Source organism: Camelus bactrianus, chromosome 10 (assembly GCF_048773025.1).
Source record: "Camelus bactrianus isolate YW-2024 breed Bactrian camel chromosome 10, ASM4877302v1, whole genome shotgun sequence".
Taxonomy (NCBI): domain Eukaryota; kingdom Metazoa; phylum Chordata; class Mammalia; order Artiodactyla; family Camelidae; genus Camelus; species Camelus bactrianus.
Window position 1 is genome coordinate 25218553 of NC_133548.1, and position 22137 is coordinate 25240689.

The 22137-nt window shown below is 36.4% G+C and overlaps 1 protein-coding gene across 1 annotated transcript; it reads right to left on the reverse strand.

Moving 5' to 3' along the window:
- Positions 1 to 61: 61 nt before the first annotated feature.
- Positions 62 to 16010, reverse strand: EIF3M (eukaryotic translation initiation factor 3 subunit M). Its single transcript, XM_074372201.1, has 11 exons — positions 15854 to 16010; positions 13233 to 13365; positions 12298 to 12436; positions 11899 to 12022; positions 11650 to 11744; positions 6876 to 6959; positions 5809 to 5908; positions 5101 to 5182; positions 1687 to 1830; positions 710 to 770; positions 62 to 256 (listed from the first exon to the last, which is right to left on the reverse strand). The coding sequence occupies exons 1-11, from the start codon at positions 15893 to 15895 to the stop codon at positions 136 to 138; spliced, it is 1125 nt and encodes a 374-aa protein (XP_074228302.1). The 5' UTR covers positions 15896 to 16010; the 3' UTR covers positions 62 to 135.
- Between the last annotated feature and the right edge of the window lie 6127 nt (positions 16011 to 22137).

Here is a 22137-nt window from a genome sequence, read left to right on the forward strand (position 1 = left end):
AGATTTGTGATTTGTTTTCAATTTCTTTTCAATTTGAGACCAATAAATGTCCAGACTGTAGTCAGATTTCAGTCTATGTTTTACTATGATTTAGATTTTTTTTCCAAAAGGGACAAAATTATATAGCATAAAAATTCAGGTATCAGAAAGACTCAATAGGCTGTTTTTCACTTTGTTCAAGTTTTGCTTCCAGGCATTAAGTGTGTCATAGAGCTGTTGCCACTGTTGTTTTCCAAATGTCCGGTGTGTGCTATGGCTGGGAAAATTAAAAAAAGTTATTAGTCAACCTTTTATCCTCTGGTATTCTTCTACAATTTTACACACTTGTATCTAGTTAAAAGCAGGTTAAATATACAGACAACATAATTTAGAGTTCTAAGAGAATTATTAGAAACTTATTTTTAAAACCTTTATTTGCCATATTGACCCTAAACCATCTATTCTCCTGAACTACATAAACCAGACACAGAAGTCATTAGTATTCTAGCCAGTGCTGAGCCATTAAATGAAATGTGCTGGAAAATAGGACTCTTTCATTAAATAAGCTAATCACATTCAGTCTGAACTTTAATAAAATTGTGATAAATAGCAACTATTTAACTACAGTCAACTGATAAGAACACCACCTTGGTTCTCTAAATATTTAAGTGAAATAATCAGAACAAACTAAATTGCTCTACAAAATGCTGCAAAGTATTAAGTGTCTTACCTGACAACTACTTTTCTCTGGGTCTGATCAATTTTGCAGTAGACCATTTTAGTTCTTACCGCTGAAAAAAGATGTTTTACATGACATGTTATATGGAAAATCCCCAGGAAAAAAGCCTACGGTATGAAACTGTGACCAAGTAAGCCACAATAAAACTTTACAGTTTTCCAACATTATTTTACAAACTCGCTCTCTGAATTTAATAACAAGCACAGCAAGATGATGCAACCAAAAGGCAGGCTGTTTGTCCTCTGGTTGCTGGGCCTGTCGCTACTAAATATCACACACAGTTTTCATTAATTCTAGCGTTCTCGCCTACAATCACATGGGGGGGGGGCTGGTTTCTTAATAAGATATTACTTCTTTATAGGACTGTTTGAGACTTAGAGCATTAGAAACAAACCATGTCAACAGTTCTGTACATTTTACTAATCTTAAAAAGCTTTTCTAGAAAAAACCTAACTAACAGTTAAATCACTTTATAATGCAATTATTGGGGAACAAGGTCCTATTTCTTGGCCAATCATAAAAAACTGATAAAGGCTAACTAACATTTGTAGGTCATTTACTATGTGCCAGGCACTGAGCTGAGTGCCTTACCTGCATTAATCTAATTTAATCCTCACAACCGCAACTCCTACATTCCTGTTTCATAGAGGAAGACCTGATCTCAAACACAGGCCTGATACTGAAATCTAGGCTCTTAACCACTACATACTATATGCTACAATACTGCCAAAAGGCCTCTGTTCTACACGACTTAAAGGAATAGAACACACACCAAAAACCACACAGCTATTTATATTTCCACTGAATTTTCACTCTACTACAAATATAATCTGCTAATCTACTAAACATACACATTTGCGACAAAAGAATCTAGCTTTGTTAGCATAAAGCGCAGTTTAAAAGTCTTATGTTTCACGGGGTAGAAAGAGAAATTCTAGAAAAAAAAGGAAGTGTTCTAATTGCCTTACCGTCAATAACAAATGCCTCAACATCATCAGCTCCGATCTGAAGTTCCTGCTGCATTGTGTCAAAAGAAATTTCTTTGTTTTCCACTGCCATTCCCATAAAAGTAAGTAGTCTCATTTTTGCCATATTCTGTTCATGTAGGAGACCTAAGTAACACAGCAGTGAAACCAGCTAAGTATCCACACTAATCAAAGATCTGCACGATTACAACTCTCGTGTGAAACTGTGGAAGTCACTGTGTTTGGAGCACTTACATAGAGTAATCTTGACAAAGCTTCTTGTATTTGCAAACCATAAACTGACCCCGTAATTAAATTATGGAGCATTTAAATTTTTTCTGTAACTACATTTATTGCTCCAGTGCCACTGGTGATAGGTTTAAAGTTGAGAATAACCTATAAAATGGGATTTTCAGGCCCTAGAAGTTTTATATAATTTACATTTTTAATATTTATACATTTTAGGAGCTAAAGTATACAAAGTACATTTCATAAAAACATTTTTATTTAATTGGATTACTTAAGTTTATTTTTACTAATAGCTCTCCCTTTAAACACTAGATTCCTTATCTACTTACTATTTGTCCTCTGTCAGTGTTACTGGTAAACATGGAGTTTTAAAATATTTTAATACACACTCAGCTATGAAAGCATTCCATTTCCCTTCAGGCTACTTTGGATTTAATACTTAAAAGCATGTTTCTCATTTCATTTATAGGTTAAAGTGATAAGTACTAGAAAAATTAACAGTGACACCTGTTCTTTTTAAGGCAAAAGTAGAAAACTATAAATAATTCAGAATTTTGCCTTATAATTTCTAATGAAACATTGTTACAATTATTTGGATTACTAACAATCATTAGACCTAAAAGGAAACTTAATGCCTGAGCCTTTCACTTTAAAAGACAATAAAATTGAGGAGTAAAAAGATTGAGTGACTTACTTATTAGTCATAAAGTGGCAGTGGCAGTACTAGGCCTAGAAAACAAGTTCATTTATAAAATAACTAGAAATACAACTATCTACTAATCCTGAATATCCAAATTATTACCTATTCATAAATAGAAGCTGAATTATATATAACACATCAAATATATTTGATTCGATGCTAATTTCTTAATTATAAAAACAAGTTTCTAAGATTAATCTAGAATTACGTTTCTTTTCTCTGAACTTTCAGATTATGTAAACTCAGCAAATGACTGATCATGTACCCTCTAGTAATTAAAAGCCTCAAGTTTGTATTGTTAAAAAAGTTCTAACCACTCCATAAATAAAACTGAAATTTATAACATTCATATATTAGCAGAAGACTAGGGAAGCCATTAATATAGGACTTAATCGTCTGTTAATTAGCTGTAATTATGATGCAGGCTTTCTATTTGGCACAGACTCAACAAAAACATGATCATAACTCAAATGAATGAGGTACCCAAGTAAGTACTGCTAACTAGGTTTAATGGAAATCTACAAGCATCAAAAAATCAATTAATGCACATTAACCCTAATTAACAAATGCAAATTAGATGCTAATTAACTTTCTGAAGCAAGAAGGTAGCAACTGGGTAACACCAGATTACATGTGGACATGTTAGGGCAATTCAGTTGACACGAGATAGTGCTACTTGTTGGGCCAAGTGTTAAAAGTGTTTTGAGATAAACTGATACCACCTGTGGAATCTAGACATTTGTAACCAGACTTTCAGCTGTAATAGATGTTTAATATTACACCTAAACCCAAAAATACACACATTTTATGTTTGCCCCAAAGTATCTTTTACAAACAGATTTCTAATAAGTAACTGTTAATTTGCATGAATTCCAAGAAACAAAAGGCAAAACAGGGTATTTGATTTCTGGTTTGCATAATAAATTACAAATGCTATATGCTACTTACTATGTCTTTCCTATCACAGAGAACAAATACTGAAGATTTTTCTCAATATCTGGCAATACAAGAAAATTCCTTAACATTATCAATTCTATGGGCAGATAGAGCTGTCTTTTAATACAATAAAATGATAAAGTCCTAAACTTTCTAAAATATAATTAAAAATTCTCTTGAAGTTAAATTTATTTTACTCTGTGCAGTTACAAGCTTACCAGAAATCAAAAAATCTAACAGAGGAATGAAGATTATATCTAGAGTGAATTATATAAAACCATGATCTATCTTACACATTGATACCTGCCCTTAAAAACATTTCAAACTGATGCCTTTAGGACTCTTGTTCTCAAAATCAAACTATTAAACCAGTGAAGTATGAGTTAAAAAGACTTGTAGGAAGCTGTTTTGTTTCATGAAAGTAGAGTACTACCTTCAAAGAGGAAGTCACAGTGTTCTGTGTCGTATTTCAATTTTAAAGTTATAAAAAAATCTAATTTTATGGAAACATTTATTCATTACTAATATGTCAAAACCTTAATGCAGTAATAAAAAAATGTGCATCATTGAGCAATTTCTGCATTGTCACTGACCCCTGTCTTAAAATGCTGCAATATAGAAAACGTAATTTTAATGCATGCAATAGCTTATGAACCAGTGCTCCTTTGAAACAGTCAATTACACATCAATGGGGGAGTGTCAAAGTGTTAATTACTACTCCTTTTTCTTCAGTGCGTAAATAAAGAGGTTGCTGACATTAACATTCCATCACATAGCTTCATGCCACAAAACAAATTAACTGGGACAGAATGTGGTTTTCTGGGTCTAGTGCACCTGGCAAAGCACTCAACCCAAACACACTTGCATCTACTTTATCTTAGCGTATTTCAAATGCCTTATTATGTTCAGAATAATACAATCTTCCCCAATTCCAATGGCTGCACAAAATTTACAGCTGAGAGGAATTAATGATTACCAAATTGAGAACTAATAATATAATCAAAGATTATAAATGTATTATTTACGTACACCTCAAACAACCAGGAAGACTAACATACCAATTTTAATACAGAAAATATAGCTAGCCTCGAATGTGACTACAGCCGAGTAGAAAAAGCAGCTTTGTTTTGTAGTTGACTTCACTCTCAGAAAATGGGTACTTGCTGTCCCCAACAAACTGCAGTTAGGAAAGTTTCTCCTATCATGTAAAATCACTACAATTCCATTTCTACCCCCATCTACAGCATCACTTAGATCTGCTTAGCAACACAGCATACTTCTATAATTTGTTACTGGGGGAGGTGGGCACCAAGTATAAAATACTGTATTAGAAGGAAAAAGCTGTTTATTGCAATTATATGACCATGGCTTTTTTTAAGTACCAAAAATGTAAATCACCATGCATCTAAGGAGTTAAGATCTTTTACACCACTGGTTAGGGTAATCTACACATAAAGCCATGATCATATTTGCTGAATCTCACATTCCCATTTCTCTCTCTACCCCTCCAAAGAATAATCTCTGAAACTTACCAAGTGAATCAATGAAGTCCTTATTATTCTGATAAAATTTGACATATGATGCCAATTTAGCACTCACAAAAATGGTTAAAAGCTATACAGAGACAAAAAAACAAAGATAAATAGTCAATAAAGAATCAAGACTTATACTCAAGATATTTTTAAGATACTGACCCACAGCAACAAGACTCTCTACATTTCTTTCAGGCAGAAACTTCAATGTTTGATCAAATTACCATCTAAACCATTTGGTTCATCAGACTCACTCAGATGAAAGAATCAGTAAATACAGTGAGTTCTAAACGATCTAACCCAAAAGATGGCGGTAATGACATAACACAAACAGAAAATAATCCAAAATGTATTTATACTTGCACTTGAAAAGTGCACTCATGTGTTTTTAAATATCAGATTTATCTTCCTAATTGGGGCTAGCTGACACTACATACTAAAAAGAAATTTGTTATCATCTAAGTTCATACTGGCCAAGCAAGTGAGGAAATGAAGGAAAGGGAGGAAGAACAGGAGTGTTGAGTGGTTGGAGAAAAGCTAAAGCCAGTCCTAAATATCAGCCTATTCCTATTTCATATAAAATGAATAAATAATTCTTCTCTTTCCAGATCTAACTGGCATGTTCATTAATACAAAGAGAGTTCTGGTTCAGTATGTTAAGATTTAGGGGGGAAAAATCATTTCTCACATTAAGGATAAACTACTTACATCATGAATAAGCTCGCCTTCCAAAAACTTGACTGGTTTTAAAGTAAGAAGATGGTCAAAGAGAAATGCATTTGGATCTTTCAATGCTCGCACAATACACCTTAATTAGAAAACAAAAATACAAGCTCACAGTCTTGAAATTCAGGTACTTTTCACTGCCTTTGCAGATTGTGAAATACATTAAGTAAAATATCTAAGAGTTCAATATACACAGCATTAAAAAAGCTACAAGATTGGGGTTAAAACAGGCCAATAAATCTATCAGTTACATCCATTTTAACAAAATTACTTGCAGACAAAAACATATCTGGGGAGAAAGCATCACCAAAGTAATCAAAGAATAAAACAGCAGCATCATCAAAGACTAAATAAAACAGCAGTAGTATTTTACTGTATGTCACACGAAGGTAAGTACTTTAACGTGCATTATCTCACTTCATCCTCACAGCGCCCTGAGAGACACACAGTATTATCAGGACCATTTTATCAGTGATGACACTAGCTCAGAAAGAACCTCCCCAGTAAATGCTAATTAAGTGGTCAACTATTTGAAAGCAGACATTCTGACCTCAGAGTCAAAGACCTTTTCTACTAACTACTCTTTCTACCAACACCTACCATGTACAGGATTTTGTGAAGAAATAATCCTATAAATTATAAAAGTTATCATAATTTTCATTTCATAGATTTAAAAAACTGATTTTATTTGTATTGCTACTAAGTACACCTAGGACTGTTTGAAGTAGTTATTCTCTTAGCTAATGGGCTAATTTTTGGAACGCCCTAAACTTTTCCCTATCAACATACCTTAATAAGATAGAATCAACCCAAGATTAGGTTCTGCTACTCAGGTTGGAAACCCCCATTTCAGCAATACACCAAACAGCTAACACCATGTGGCTATTTCCCATGCTTTCTATGGTTCTTTCATCAATACCAACTCTTGAATTTTGGTCTCTACATCAGAATCATCACAGAGCACATGCAGTCAAATGGCTCTGGATCACTGGCGGATCCAGCTCTACCCTGCTGATACATACCATCACTGGAACACTGTTTAATGTTACCTGTGGGCATCAACTCGAGCCTGGGAAGCATTGTCCTCTGTGTAACTTCCTAGCAATTCCACCATGACTTTCGATGCAGCATCACTAAAAAGAAATACAGCTTTAGGTATTTCAGAGTATCATTACTGCTATTCATTCAGTCAAAATATTTCCCAAGTACCAAGTACTTTGCTGATGAGATATACAATGGTGACCCAGAGACACAAGGCCCCTCTCTCTGGGAAGTCAAGGAACTTTTCCTTCTAGTCGGAAAGAGACACAACTAAGGAAAAATAACTAAAAAGTAACTGCCATAAAGGAAGAAGTGGTGATGTAACAGTAACAAGAGCAGAGATAGAAAAGAGGCTGCTACTTCATAGAACCAATACAGGGAAAGTCTTTCTCTGAGGAAATGACATGTAAGCTGAGATCTAAAGGATGGAGGGGGAAGGTGGGGTCAGATGACTTTCCAGGCAGAGAGAAGACCAGGTATAAAGGCCTTAGGTGAGAAAAAAGTTTTGTGTCTGAGAAACTGTTAGGACAGTATGGCTAAAGCTGAGCCAACGTCAAATATGTAAATAACTCTACTAACAACACCTTTCCAATTAAATCATCCTTAAAATTACATAGATTAATTGCTATGAAAAGCACAAAATAACTAAATGCACTCATTCAATCTGAACTCTTAGAAAATGTTTATCTTCACCCTGTATTTCTTCCTTTAACCTGATGAATCTTCAGCCAGTTATAGAAAGCTTAAGTTTTGCTAAGCAGAAAAAAATTTTTTTTCTCTTTTTTGTTTTCTAAAAACCCTTCTTCCCCCTACATGTGGATTTAACCTGGGCAAAATCAGTAAGAACTCTATCATTTCTTTTAAAGTTAAATGTCATTTTAAAACTTCCCATAAAGCTAAGGTTTAATAATCTTGTTCCAGGCTGCAAGCACAGGCACACTTTCCAGTTTTAGCAGCCACAGTATACTTCAATCTAATATACCTTATCAGCTTAAGAAATCTGAATTCACAAAGATCAGATAAAATAATCCATTTAAGTTCACAACATCTAACACATAATAAGGACTCAGAAGATATTATACAATTTGCACTCATCAACCACCAATATAAATAAAATCATGAAGGGGGGCACCCATACATGTAAGCATTCTTACTAAAAGAGTCTCAGAATTCTACTTAGGAACAAGGTAAAATGACAAACAAGAAAAACACCACTTTTTTGTTTTGCACTAGGCAAAAACCAAGTCTTATTAAACATACTCTCCTCGTTCCCTAAGTGTGGGTAGCATTCATCCATTCAGGGCCCATCACTGCCAAACATCTTGGGAATCCAATGGTTGACAGACAAGGCTCCTAGCCTTCACTGAGCCGATAACCTCAAAAACCTTTTAATAAAGGGTGTTAAGTGCCAAGATAAAAGTAGAGACCGTGTAAATATGGGAGGAGCTTTTCAGGCAGAAAAGGAGTTGAGTGCAGGTCTTGACAAAGGGTAGGTAAAGTTTCTATGAAGGACCAGACAATAAATATTTTAGACCTTGCAGGTCATATGGTCTTGGTTGCAACTACTCAAGTCTAGGCAAAAGCAGCCATAGGCAATATGTAAATAAGTATGGCTGTGTTTCAATAAAATTTTTTAGCACTGTAATTTGAATTTCATATAATGTTCAACATCTCAAGAAATACTATTCTTCTTCCCTTGATTTTTTTTTCTCAACCATTAAAAAATGTAGAAACCATTCTTAGTTTGTAGGCCATACAAAAACAGGTACCAGCCTCTGGTCCAGACTGGGAAAGAGCAGAGTGCTTTTGTAGTTGACACAGGCTCACTACGTCTCGGGTGTTACAACCAAGAGAAAGGGTGAGGGTGGTGCATATGAGAAAGGGGGGGGGGGGAGAAATGAAGGGAGGAAACACCCATACACACATAGTTTCTGTAGTTTGGCACTGCACCATACAAAAATAGCAAGGTGATTATCATCACAGTCACCAAGCTCATGCTACAGCAACACACAGAAGGCCACGTTGGAAAAGACTTAACGTGCTATACTAAGAATTTTGTACTGTATGCTACAGGAAACGGAAACCTAAAGAATGAAATGCTGAAATTTTTGCTTCAGAAAATCATTGTAGAGAGAACAAACAGAAGACCACTTCAAGATGTCTTGCTTAGAAGGATAGAGACTAATTTACAGGGAGAAAATGATAAATTCATTTTGGTCACATTGAGTTTGAGGCACCGGTGGGCCACATCCAGGTGGAAACAGGCAAAAACAGATTGAAAGCAGTTAGATACAAAGATCTGAAGCTGAGAAGAGAAGCCTGGGTCAGAGACAGGAATTTTCATTCAGTACGTGACAGAAGCCATAGGAATAGATGGGATGACTCAGGGAGAGGGAACCGAGTGAGAAAAAGGTCCTAGCTCAAAATCTTGAGGAATACCAGCATTTAAAGGAGCAGAGGTGGAGTAATTTACAAAGAGAAAATGAACTGCCAAAGAGTGGTGTCACCTAAGTCGAGAGAAGTTTCTGTGAGGGAAGAGGGGAACAGTCCCACACTGCTGAGAGGTCAAGGAAGACAGGGACTGCAGAGTGACCACTGGACTGCATATGTTCTTAAAAATAAAGAAACCTACACTCAAATATCAGAAACTAATTTTCACATCAGAAAACTGGGAGAAAGCCAGGAATCTTATACTTCTGAAGTGTTTTAAAATAATTTAAGTTGAATGCCTCTGGGAAGGGCATACACTCTAGTTCCACTGACTACCACTTCATATTGCTTACATCCACTGCTTCCACAGCATGTTCACATTTTAGAAATATTCATTTTGCACATAGATACTGAGTACCTACTAGCATCAGACACTATTCTAGTTGTGAACAAAACAAAGTCTCTGCCCACATGAAACTTAAATTCTAGTGAGGATAATAAACATTATAGTATGTATGTTAGTAATAAGTGCAACAGGGCAATAATAAAATATAGATGGGGGGAGCAATGTGAGGGTGGAGGAATACTGTCATTTTTAGAGAGCCAGAGAAGGCCTTTTTGATGAGGTGACAATTGAGCAGAAATGAAGAAGGGAGGGAGCCACAAATGAGGAGCTGTGAATGAAGCAAAGAATTTACACACGGGCACCAAAAGCCAATTGAAGGAAGGGTTTCAAGAAGGAAAGAGTGATCACCTGCGGCAAACGCTGCAGGTATTTCCTAATACGTTAGCACGAGGGTATGTAGAGTAGAGCACAGACGCATACTAGTGTCCTAGCTCAAGTCCTCTGCGAATTACCTTGGGAATTCTTTAGACCATTACTGTAGTCACTTCCCTTCTACACACAAAAGACAGAGGACCTACTAAACAGCAATTAGAGAAATCATCGGTCAGTATTCATCATCTCTGATAAGCACTAGACATTCAAGGAAAACCATAAGACTCATCATTTTAGACTACTGTACCAGAAAAAAAGACTTTTTAAACATGAGTTTGAAAAAAATGAAAAGAATAATGATAGGAATAAAATACCCAATACTGACTGAATGCTTTCTCAATAATGAAGCAACTGTTTTTAGAACTTCATGTGTGTATCATCTTATTTAACCTTTTCCACAACCTTATGAGGCAAGTACCACTATTACTTCCACTTTGAAGTTGGAAACTGAGGTACAGAGATGTTAATTTTTTCAGGGTCATATAACAAGTAGGGAAGCCAAGACTTGAATCCCAATAGTCTTATTCCACAGTCTGCACCTTTATAGTATATACTAAAATATGGATTCTTTCTGCAGTTGCTTTTATGCCCTCCCCATTTGAAACGGTCTGTCATAAAACTACTTCCTCCCAACACTTACTGACAACTGGCTGGAATGCTGCCACCACTGGGCCAACATGTAACAAACAGCAGCTACTGATTCAGAATGAAACAGGTTATTAATGCAAGATTCCCTGCTTATCTGCTTTTATAATAAAACATTGCAACTTTGATGGAAAAATTTCCTCTTGTATTGTTAAATGTAAATGGTCTGCAAAAAACCCATATTTTATTTAACATAACAGAAACATTAACCTTGTTGATCCTCTCTAATATATTAAACACCTCAGCACTGAAAGCCACCATAAAAATTGTACAATAAAACTAAACTGAAGACTAATTACCTTTTCTAAGTTTTTAACCACTACGTGAAAAGAGAAATTGAAAAGCTAGGTCAAAATGGCAGGATTATCCTTCAACACTAATTCTAAAAACTGGGCCAAACCTACTGTTTCGTACCACCCATAAACGGGGTATAGAGAAAAATAAATATTCTGGGCATGAAGTTTGCAGGGCTGAATACAAGCCTTAGAAACCCAAGACCTTGCAGAAGCCCAGCTGGTACACTGAAGTAGTCTGTTGCAGTTTCATCTCAGGGGCTCTGCTACATAAGAGACTCTGACTGACAGCCCCTCACTACCATTAAACAAAAGCGACAGCACCAGCCTGTGCTATGAAATCAAAGCGCCATTAAATAACTCAGTCTAATGTTACATACAGCTTTGGTAACAACAGCTGTACCATTTTTAGAACAAAAGCAAGTTTTGCTTTTTAAAAAGTTTAAAGATGGGGGAAAAACTGTTTTTAACTTTGCAGTTATCTTTAGTTTAGTAGGTAAAATTTACAAAAAGAGATTTACAGCAACTTCTTGGAGAACAAAGTAGAGTAAAATCTTATCCTACTTGTCTTTAAAAGCAGTCTCAACTACTTATATTGCCTATTAAGTTTTAAGTTAGTACATTAATTCTGAATACCTTTTCTTACAATCCACAAGTGCCTCATAAAGTAGCCTTAAAAGGGTATGCTTTTTCTCAGTAGTGAGGTTCCAGTCAGAAATCCATTTTCTAACCTACAATGAGATTGACAGGAGGAAATTTAGTGGCACAGTGAACATATTTTGACAATTTAAAAGATAACATTTAGAAGACAAATATTTGCTACTTATTTTAGCTATAAAACTATACTTTTTATAAGTAGAACAAGTATTCCACCCAATAACTCACTTGATCCAGCTCAGTTGGAATATACTGGATGGCCCCACAAGATGCTGCCACTTTAATGAGGCTGCAATATACTGTGTATCTTACAGGAGTATTCTTATCCATCCCATGGAAAAGGTTGCTTAGCCTGGTTAATAAACAATGAAACAATGTTTGAGATCAGTAATGATGGTGATTACATTGATGTTATCTGCTCCCACAACAAACTTGAAAGAGATACTATTAAAAACTTCACATTAGAAGGAAGAAACTGAGGCACAGAAAGGTTAAGTGATTTGTCCAAGGTCACACAGCCAATAAGAGACACAGCTGACAGTCAAGTCCCAGAATTGTTTTCAATCATTAAATGACAGTAACATGAAGAGGTCCTTGAAAAACTGAGCTTTGTAGTTCTTAACTTACAATTGCAGTCTCAGAGATGGGCGTTCACCTTCCCGAAATTTGACCAGTTTCTCACACAGGCTTTCAATCAGAGCTTCTTGCTTATCTGGTTCCAGGATCAACAGGAGGGATACCACGCTATTCATCACACTTTCAACATCTACATGTGTATGGAAAACACAACAGCCATACTATAATACCTAATGTATCTAGTTAAATAAGTATTTCCAATGTTTTAATACACTAAAGACCATTAAACATAAAACACTTAAAGATATAATCTGGCTACTATAAGGCAGCTCTAGATGACACTTCCTTCAATGGTGTGCACACTAAAAAATATAGTACACATGAGGTCAAATTAAACCAGCTCTGTTGTACAGCTAACATTAAGAAAGCAACTTATACATTTTATTAAAGGAGGAAATTATTAGTTAAGATTTGGCTTTCAACCAGTAAAACAGAAGACTGACTTACATGCCTACATAATATGTGGTTTCAACTTTTACTAGCAGGATATTAATCATATGCCAAGTTTAATTTCAAACCTTAACGAGAGATTTCAGGACTCCCAATTTTCAAAATTTCCTATTTTATCACAATAAATGAAGAATCAGCCAAATAACTTAATGGCTTTTAGATCACTTGAAATTGTATCCAATTTGATATTAATCTAAACCTTATGAAGAGATTATTTTTTTCCTTCAGTTCATCCTGAAATTACTAGTATTTACTGTGTGCAGTAACACTCAAAAGAACATACATGACGTGAAAATGTTTTTTCAAAATAGGCTTATTTTGTAGGTATAACAGAGTAGAAGAAACTAAAAGTATATGCAAAGGTAAGATTTAAAACAGTGCTTAAAGTTCTACACAAACAAAAAATTTAATTCACAAGTTTAAAAAGTAGGTCCTTTATGATTAGTAAAAAATATTACAAAAATTTAAAAACAAACCTTTATCATCTTCCTTAAGACATACATCACAGGCTTCAATAATTTGAGCTAAATCTACATGAAGTCCACCTTCCGAGTTCTCTTCTGAAATTTCAGCTCCTTTAGATTTCAAATAAGCTCGAAGCTCAGCAGCCTGTTGAATCAAACAGGGTTGCTATGTATCTATAAAATGAACTATGAATCACAAGACCTCAAACCATTCTGTCCCACTTCTGAAAAAATAAAACGTAAATATTGCATTTAATGATGACTTAAAAGTGCCTCTCTCCCTCCTCATCCATCACAGCCCCAGGTTTTCCTTAACAAGTGGTTACATAGACCCACAGTGATCACCTTCAGAATTTCTCTATCACCTGGACCTCCAGTAGACAGCAAAAAACCATTCTAATATAAGCCAAAGCTTTTCTGAGGGAGCGGAGCCGGGGGGGGGGGGGGGGATATGATCTGAGTAGGTAAACTTGATTTGCTTTAAAGATATAAAGTTTTATTGCTCTCAGGTGTACCCAGTTACCTAAAAGTTAGATGTTACATCGGCAAGGGGGTATCATTTGTTAATTAAATGTTTGAGAACCTCTCTTGAGACGAGCATTTTGGGAGATATAAAGATAAAAAGACTGCTTTTGAATGCTGCCTTGAACAAAATATTTATTGAATCTACTATGTAATTAATCTTTTAACATGCTAAATGCCTATCTGGATCAGAAAGCACTTTTGGACCTATAAAAACATAACTACAGTACCTCAACCAGGTATTTAGACATCTTCTATTTTAATGCATATATAATATTTAACAACTTATTCTTTTGAGGACTTGGTATTTGTAGCAGCCAAACATGAATGCAAACAGTATGTAACACAATAAAACGAAGAACTGAAACAGGAAGATGTAGGGATACCATTAGTAAGTACACAGACATCACATTTTCTAAACCCACAAATATGTTTGGCTACGTAAGAAAAATACATTAAATCTGCAAACCCGATGGTGCTATAGTTTCAGATAACACAGTAACTTCTCATATGAGTTAGTATTATAAACAAGATTTCATGAAACTGTCACCATATCAGAGAGCACAAAATACCACTATATGCTTCTCTATGAAGGAAACACATTATGGTAAAAAAAAAAAAAAAAAAAAAGGCATTTCCACAGTTTCAGCTTTGTACACACAAAGCAAACTTTTTCTAAGAACTATTTAGTCAGCAGTTTATTGTTTTTATCTGTTATCCTTACTGCCACAAATGGTTGTGGAGTGGTAAAAGCAAAGGAAACAAGGATTCTGAACTCCACTTTACAGAATTTGACAAAAGTTAAACTGAGTATTTATCCACTCAAAAGGAATGGCTGGTGTGAAACTGTTACAAGAACAGTAGCTAGCATAACCTAACTAGAAATGACACTTAAAAACTAATATAATCAATGACAAGAACTTCCTGCATCTACAAATCCTCTTCTATGTTAAAAAAAAAAAAAGCTTTTTTTAGTAATCTAATAGCCAATTGTTGATAACATGATTCCATTCCTAATCAGATAAGCTTTTTTCCCTTGTCTTTCACAAACCTTCCTTTCTAATTGTGCTCTACTCCTTCCCTAGCTTCCCCCCGCCCCTGCGCCCCATATTCCTTTCCCCTTCTTACTTTGCTCTTCAGAGCTGAGGGTCTGCATTTCTACCAAGGGGGGAAAGTCACACCTGCAATTCTAAGTTATCTTAAACTAGTAATGCTGTTTTCTCGTCTACGGAAACAAAAATCCTCACGTTAGGGTAGTAACAGAAAAATACAAAATGACCACTTACAAATTCACAGAATACAGTTTTCAGTTCTGCAAAATTAACTTAGGGAAGATAATTTCAAGCTTGGTTTAACTCCCACTAACCAAAGTTTAACTTGTTATGGAGAAAATAAGAAACATTAGCAACGTCCACCAAAGAGCAAACTCCAGAGTGTAGAACTATTTGGACTGTTCACCAGGTATATGCCTCGAAGTATGAGTGAAATTGATGTTCTTTCAGGTTACAGAACTCTCACTCTTGCTCAAGTAATAATATAAAATACGACCTACGTACAAAAGAGGTGTCAGTACGAGAGGAACCGCAGGTTCAGACATTTGGTGTATGTGCTTGGCTAAGGAGCCAATGGGGCGAAGCTACCATCTGTGGGATTATGACTACGTACAAAAGGTGTGCCTTTCCAACCACTTTTACCTTAAGTATCAAATTATTTTTCCCTGGGCTGCTTTCTCGTTTAGATTCGCCACCTCCCACTCCGGATGTGGCTGTATTTGGGGGACGGAAGCAGAACCCCTCCGTAATGAGTCAAAAAGTACTGTGCCGAGAAGGGCCCCGACGCCGACCAGGAAGTTGGCGGTCGAGTCTCCGGCCCAGCGTTGGAACCGCCGGGCGGAGAGCCAGTGCAACTCCAGACCAGGAACGCGCGCCCCTCCCTGGCGGCCTCCCCACTCCCGCATGTGGAGGAGTGAACCGCGGCTCTAGGCTCTCCGGCGGGCTCCGCGGGGCGGCAGCCAGTCCTCTTGGCCCTGGCTCGGCCCCGACTCGTCCCCTCACACCCCTGAGGCCGCCCCCCAACCCCGCCCTGTCAGCACCCACGGCCCGGGAACACACCTGGTCTTCCTCGCTGATGTCGATAAACGCCGGGACGCTCATGGTGAAGGCCGGGGCACGGCGGACACTCCGCTGCCAAACCACGCCGACCGGAAAAGGGAGCTGGGCCGCGCGGCGGCGTCTCACAACCGCTTCCGGGTTATCCTGCGCGGGTCTTGCGGGGCGGGGTCACTGGGACGTGGGGCCAATCGTAGCGCGCGCTCCTGCTGGGGGCGGGGCTGACGCTCTCGGGGCTGGGTTGGGTTGGGGCGGGTCGCGGACGGGCCCTACCCCGATACCTTCCTGCGCCGCTTCTCGCGGCCTCTAACTTCTGGAGTGGACTTTCCGACTCTCTTTCATGTTACCGCTCCGCTTGCGCCTCACCTAGACCACCTACCCACTAAATTTTAAACGAGTTTTTTTCGAGTTATAAGTTAACTCACTTTAAGCCTTCATTGAGCGATTAGCTAGTAGGCAGTGCTCTCTGCACTGGGGGTTAGCTCATAGTCCAGTGGGCGCATGAGAAGCGCCAACATTACAAAGTGATTAGAAAAGCAACCCTGAATGGCGTCGTGTTTTTCAGCATGGACTCCAGAGTCGAATCCTTTGGTACTGATGGAATCCCTGCTGCACCATTTGATGGATGTGTGATTTGGGGCACTTGCTTAACCTCTGCATTTTAGCTTCCTTTTGGGAAAATAAGATCATGTACTAATCTTACGGTGATGTTGTGAAGGTTAAGTAAATTAATTTATAAAGCACCCAAAACACGGTGATCTCTGAATGTCTTGGCCATTATGAATTAGTTATTGTATGTAACATGTTAACTAGCACTACTGGGAAGACAAAAACAGAGAAATGGTGTGTGTATGAGTGTATGTGCATGCCCTTTTGGACAGAGTGAGCAAAGAAGATGCCTCAAATGATAAGGAGAATTGAGGGGAGTGAAAGTACCAATGAAGAAATCTGCAGGAAAGTTTTTCATGCAGAGGAAACAAGGAAAGGATTTGAGGCAGATGCAAGGAAGCCTGTGAGCTGGATCTGAGAAAGAGAGGAATAGGAGATGAGATAGCCACGTCCAGATCATGGTCTTGTAGCCTTTATAAGAATTTTGGTTTTGACTCTTATGGGCCTCTAACAGGTTTTGAGCAGAGGAGTAAGGAGGTCAAACTTCACTTTTTTTGTAAAGCATCACTGTGGCAGGTGTATTGCCAAAATGATGTAAGTTGGGCAAGGGCCCAAGTAAGGAAACTGGTTAGAAAGCTGTTATGAGGATGGAGTAGAAGATGGTAAAACTGGTAAGATTTATTGACAGATCAGATAAGGGATGTGAGAGAAAGAGGAGCTCAAGGTGACTCCAGAGGGTTGGCCTGAATTCAAGCCAATGCTTTCTAACATTCTGGGGCAGACTATCTACTTGTAGTAATTGCAAGCTTGCCTCTTATTTGGAAATGCCAAAAAAAAAAAAAAAAAAAAAAAAGGAGGCCTTGGTACACACCTGAGAGTTATTGTTTAGGAAATTAGGGAAAATTAAGTTTAAAAAATTATAGGAAACTCAATAAAATAAGAAAGAGAACAACCCAATTGTAATGCAAATTTAAAACATGGTAAGTGCTAGTACACACTTACTATGAAAGTGTTTTTTTTTTTTAAACTGACAATACGAAGTGCTAATAAGGATATGGAGCAATGGGAACTCTAATAAATTGCTAGCAAGAATGCAAAATGGTAATCAAGACTGTGATATTGACATCAAATTAGACAGATTAAAGGAAGAGAATAAGGAGCTCAAAAATAGACACACACATGATTAATTGATTTTTGACTAAGATACAAAGGGAATCTAATGTTTTAAACAAATGGTGCTGAAACAATTGTATATCCATATTTGAGAAAAGTGAAACTGAATCCATACTTTGTACTGTTTGGAAAAATAAATTTAAAATGAATCTTAGACCTAAATGTAAAATCTGAAACTGCTAAACTTCTAGGAGAAAACACAGAAGAAAATTTTTGTGACCTTGGGTTTGTGACCGAAGATTTTTTCGATGCATCTCTGAAGTCATGATCCATGAATGAAAAGAAAATGGTAAATTGGACTTCATCAAAATTAAGAACTTCTACTCTCTTAAAGACATCGTTAAAAGAATGACAAGTCAAGCCACAGATTAAGAGAAAATATTAGCAAATTACACATCTGATACAGACTTGTATTCAGAATAGATAAAGAAGTTTCAAAACTCAGTAATAAGAAAATAGCCAACCAATTAAAAACTGGGCAAAAATTTTGAACAGATTGCATCACAGAGTATGTACAGATATCTAACAAGCACAGGTAAAGATACTAGCATTAGTTATTAGGGAAGTGAGAATTAAAACATACCCCTAGATGTTTACTAAGATGTCAAAAATTAAAAGACTGACCTACCAAATGTTGCTGGCTGTGTGTAGGAACTAAAACTAATATGCTGCTGCTGAGAATATAAAGTGGTACGAGCCAAAGAGAGGCAGTTTCTTAATAATCCAACATACACCTATCATATAACCCAGATATTCTACTCCTGGGTATTTACCCAAGAGAAATGAAAATGTATGTCCAGATAATGACATATACATGAATGATCATTATAGCTTTTGAAATCTGCTAACAGAGTAGTACTTAAATAGTCTCAGCAAACAAAAAAAGAAAAAAATACATATATGTGAGGTGATGAATGTGTGAATTAACTTGGTGGGAGGATTGCTTTCAAAACATATACATTTATCTGATCATCACTTTGTACACTTCAAATATCTTAACAATTTTATTTGTCAGTTATACCTCATTAAAGCTGAAAAAGGCAGTTTTATTGAGATATAACTTCCATATCATAAAATTTACCCTGTTAAGATATACAAGTCCAGTAGTTTTTAGTATATTTACAGAATTGTGCAAACATCACCACTATCTAATTTTCATCGTCCCATAAAAGACACCATGTACTCATTAGCAATCAATTCCCCTTCCCCAGCCCTTGGCAACCATTTTCTACCTTCTGTCTCTAGGAATTTGTCTATTTTGGGCATTTCATATAAATGGAAAAATACAATATATGGCCTTCTGTGTCTGGTTTCTCTCACTTGACATGATGTTTTCAAGGTTGTAGCATATATTAGTCCTTCATTCCTTTTTATTGCATAATAATATTCCATGGTTATGAATATTCCACATTTTGTTTATCCATTCATCAGTGGATGCACATTTAGATCGTTTCCATTTTTTTGGCTGTTATGAACAATGCTTCTACCAACATTCATGCACAAGATTTAACATATGTTTGTACTTCTCTTTCCTAGGAGTAGAATTACTGGGTCATGTGGTAACTTTTTTGAGGAACTATTTACCAAAGGCAACAGCTTTATTTTTAATAGCCAAAAACAAGAAACAACCCAAATGTTCACCAACAGGTGAATGGATAAACAAATTGTTATATATCCATGTAATGGAATACTGCTCTGCAATAAAGAAGAATGAACTATTGATACATGCAACAATATGGATGAATCTTGAAATATTTGTTGTGTGAAAAAAGCCAGAGATACTGTATGATTCCATTTATATAAACCTCTAGAAAATACAAACCAATCTAAAGTGGCAACACTGTAGATTGTTGTTGCCTGGGTGAGGGGGACTAATCAAACAGGAGTGAGAGATGGATGACATAGGGGCAGAAAGAAGTTTTGGGGGATTATGGATATGTTCATTATCTTGTGGTGATTGTGTCATGGTTAGATTCACATGTAAGATTTATCAAGTTGTACACTTTAAAAATGTGTAGTTTACTGATACCAGGATTATACTTCAACATAAAAAAATGGCAGTCAAAGCAGTTTAAAAAAAAAAAAAAAAGAAGGGTTGATAGGATAGGACAGAAAACATCTGGAGAGCCTAGACTTAAAAAGATTCATTCTTGCATGGAATACCCTTTATATTGTAGAAACCAACTGAATCTGAAGGCCAGGAATTTAGGTGTCACATTCACACTGCACTCCCAGCACTTACTTCATTGCCCAGCACCCAGCAGGCAGTCTGTTGGTCCCAAAGGAATAATCCTCGAGCTCCTCCCCGCAAGACACCTTATTCTTGCAAAGTTCAAGGAATACAAACTAAAAAATACACGTACAATTTCATCAAAAGTTTCAAAGTCTTATTCTTTCCATTATCTTTCTTCATTCTGTGGCCCTTATATAGTAAAAGAGCATTCTTTCAAGGGAAGTTCTTGAGAGGGAGATGGTGAAAGGATATGGGCAAAATTACTCCAAACTTTAAACATTCATTCATTCATTCATTCGTATATATTTATCTCTATTATGTGCCAGACACTGTTTAGGCACTTAGGATACCAGAGAGAGTGAAGTTAAGAGCTACATCTTGAATGGGAATAGGAATACTTACAAATCAGCCTGAAATTTGGTTTTCTAAACTTTTCTTCTAGTTTTCAAAACATAGGCAATTGGGTTCCATTCCTAATAGCTACTTGGTAGGAGAAGCATTCTCAAGTGAGCGGTAGGAACCAACCTCATGGGGAAGGGTGCATAAAAGATGTCCGTTCTATATTCCTATGCTATGTATTCATTTACAAATAATAGCTCAGGTTTTAAACAAATAAAAAATTTTTTCACTTTATTTTTGTTAAGTAAAGTAAGTGTTCTATGGAATTTTTCCCCCCTTTTTCAATTAGGTGTCCATTAATTCAGACAAGTGGTACGGGAAATATTGTCTATTCCTCTGTATAAGGCATGTTCCATATGTTCCAAATGTTTCAGATAAAAGAATTTGGAGCCAGATGAAGAAATCTGGAGCCAGTTGAAATTGGAGCTGGCAAACTGCAACTTGATCCTATGCTCAAAATAAAATACAGGTCAACTGGTGTGTTAAAGGCAATGAAATAAGAGTTGTCATTTATGCCATCACAATAGCAACCTATTATTATTGTATAATATGCTTTAGGGTTTCTTAAAAACATACCTAGGAACTTTCAAAAAATGAATTAGTACCAAGAAGTTGAACAAGTACCCAATCTTCTAAAAGACAATGCTCTCTTAGCTGATTTTTTTAACCTGAAAAATGCAACCAAATATTTATAGTTTTTCTTTATTGTTTGATCCATCTGCTTTCCCTCTAAAGGGATTAAAAATTCTTTCTGATTAAAAATTCTGGAAAACCTATACTTCACTATTTTTTAAATTATCTTATTTTAAATGGCCATATTATTATATTCACTTGAAATTTTTTCACTGGATCAAAACTACATAAATTTTTTTTTTTTGCAAGGAGAATGCTTTACATGATATTGATGTCCAAAATTTGTCTTTGTCAGTTTTCTCAAAACTATGGAGTTATTCATCTGAAAAAGGGAAGTATATTTTTATGCTAAAATAATACATGTAGTTGATTACTTAAATAGTAATGCTAAATTATGAAGGGTGACCCATTTGAAATGGGCATTATTTATAGTAAGTAATCATTGTCCTTTTACTGAACCAATGTTCTGTGGACTCTGAGAAGATGGGGTTGTGTTCATTATTCCTTTCCTTCACTTATCAAACTGCCTGATACAAAGAAAGTGCAATAAATATTTGTTATATTAGTGATAACGTGAAAGTTACTAAATCAGTTTATAATAAATCTCTGATCATTGCTTTAAATTTTAACTTTGAATGAAAAATATATGATTGCAACATTCTAGAAAGACACGGAAAAGAGTTAAGGGGAAAAAGCATGGCAAAGACTGTCAGCCTGCTATCCAACCTGTTATTCCTTCGTAGCAAAACCCTATCTGCAGTGTAGGTGTGGCAATGAAACCTTCCATGCAACTAAATTTATCAGCCTTATTCTGGCTGGGGCAGCCAATGAGATGGAAATGGAAATTTTGGGAGGAGCTTCTGGGAAAGTTCTATAAAAGGAGCAAACTCCACCCGGAAGCTGATTCTTTTTCCCTTGTCCCTTTTTTCCTTCTTGCCACCTAAAAATTGAATTTGATGGTGGGAGTTGCAGTAACCAAGCTAAAACCAGGATGTGGCCTTAAAGGTGGAAGCCATGATAATGGAGAGCAAAGACGAAAAGGAACCCATATCCCTGATGACTTCAGGAAGATACAGTGTCAGCCCACAACTGCCTATCCCTCACTTACTTTACATAAGAGAAAAATAAACCTCCATCTTGTTTAATCCACCATTATGCTGGATTTCTCTTACAGCTGAACCTAATCCTGACTGACACAGAGAGAAAAGTTTGAAATCTAAAGTCATAATTTTGTACGTAA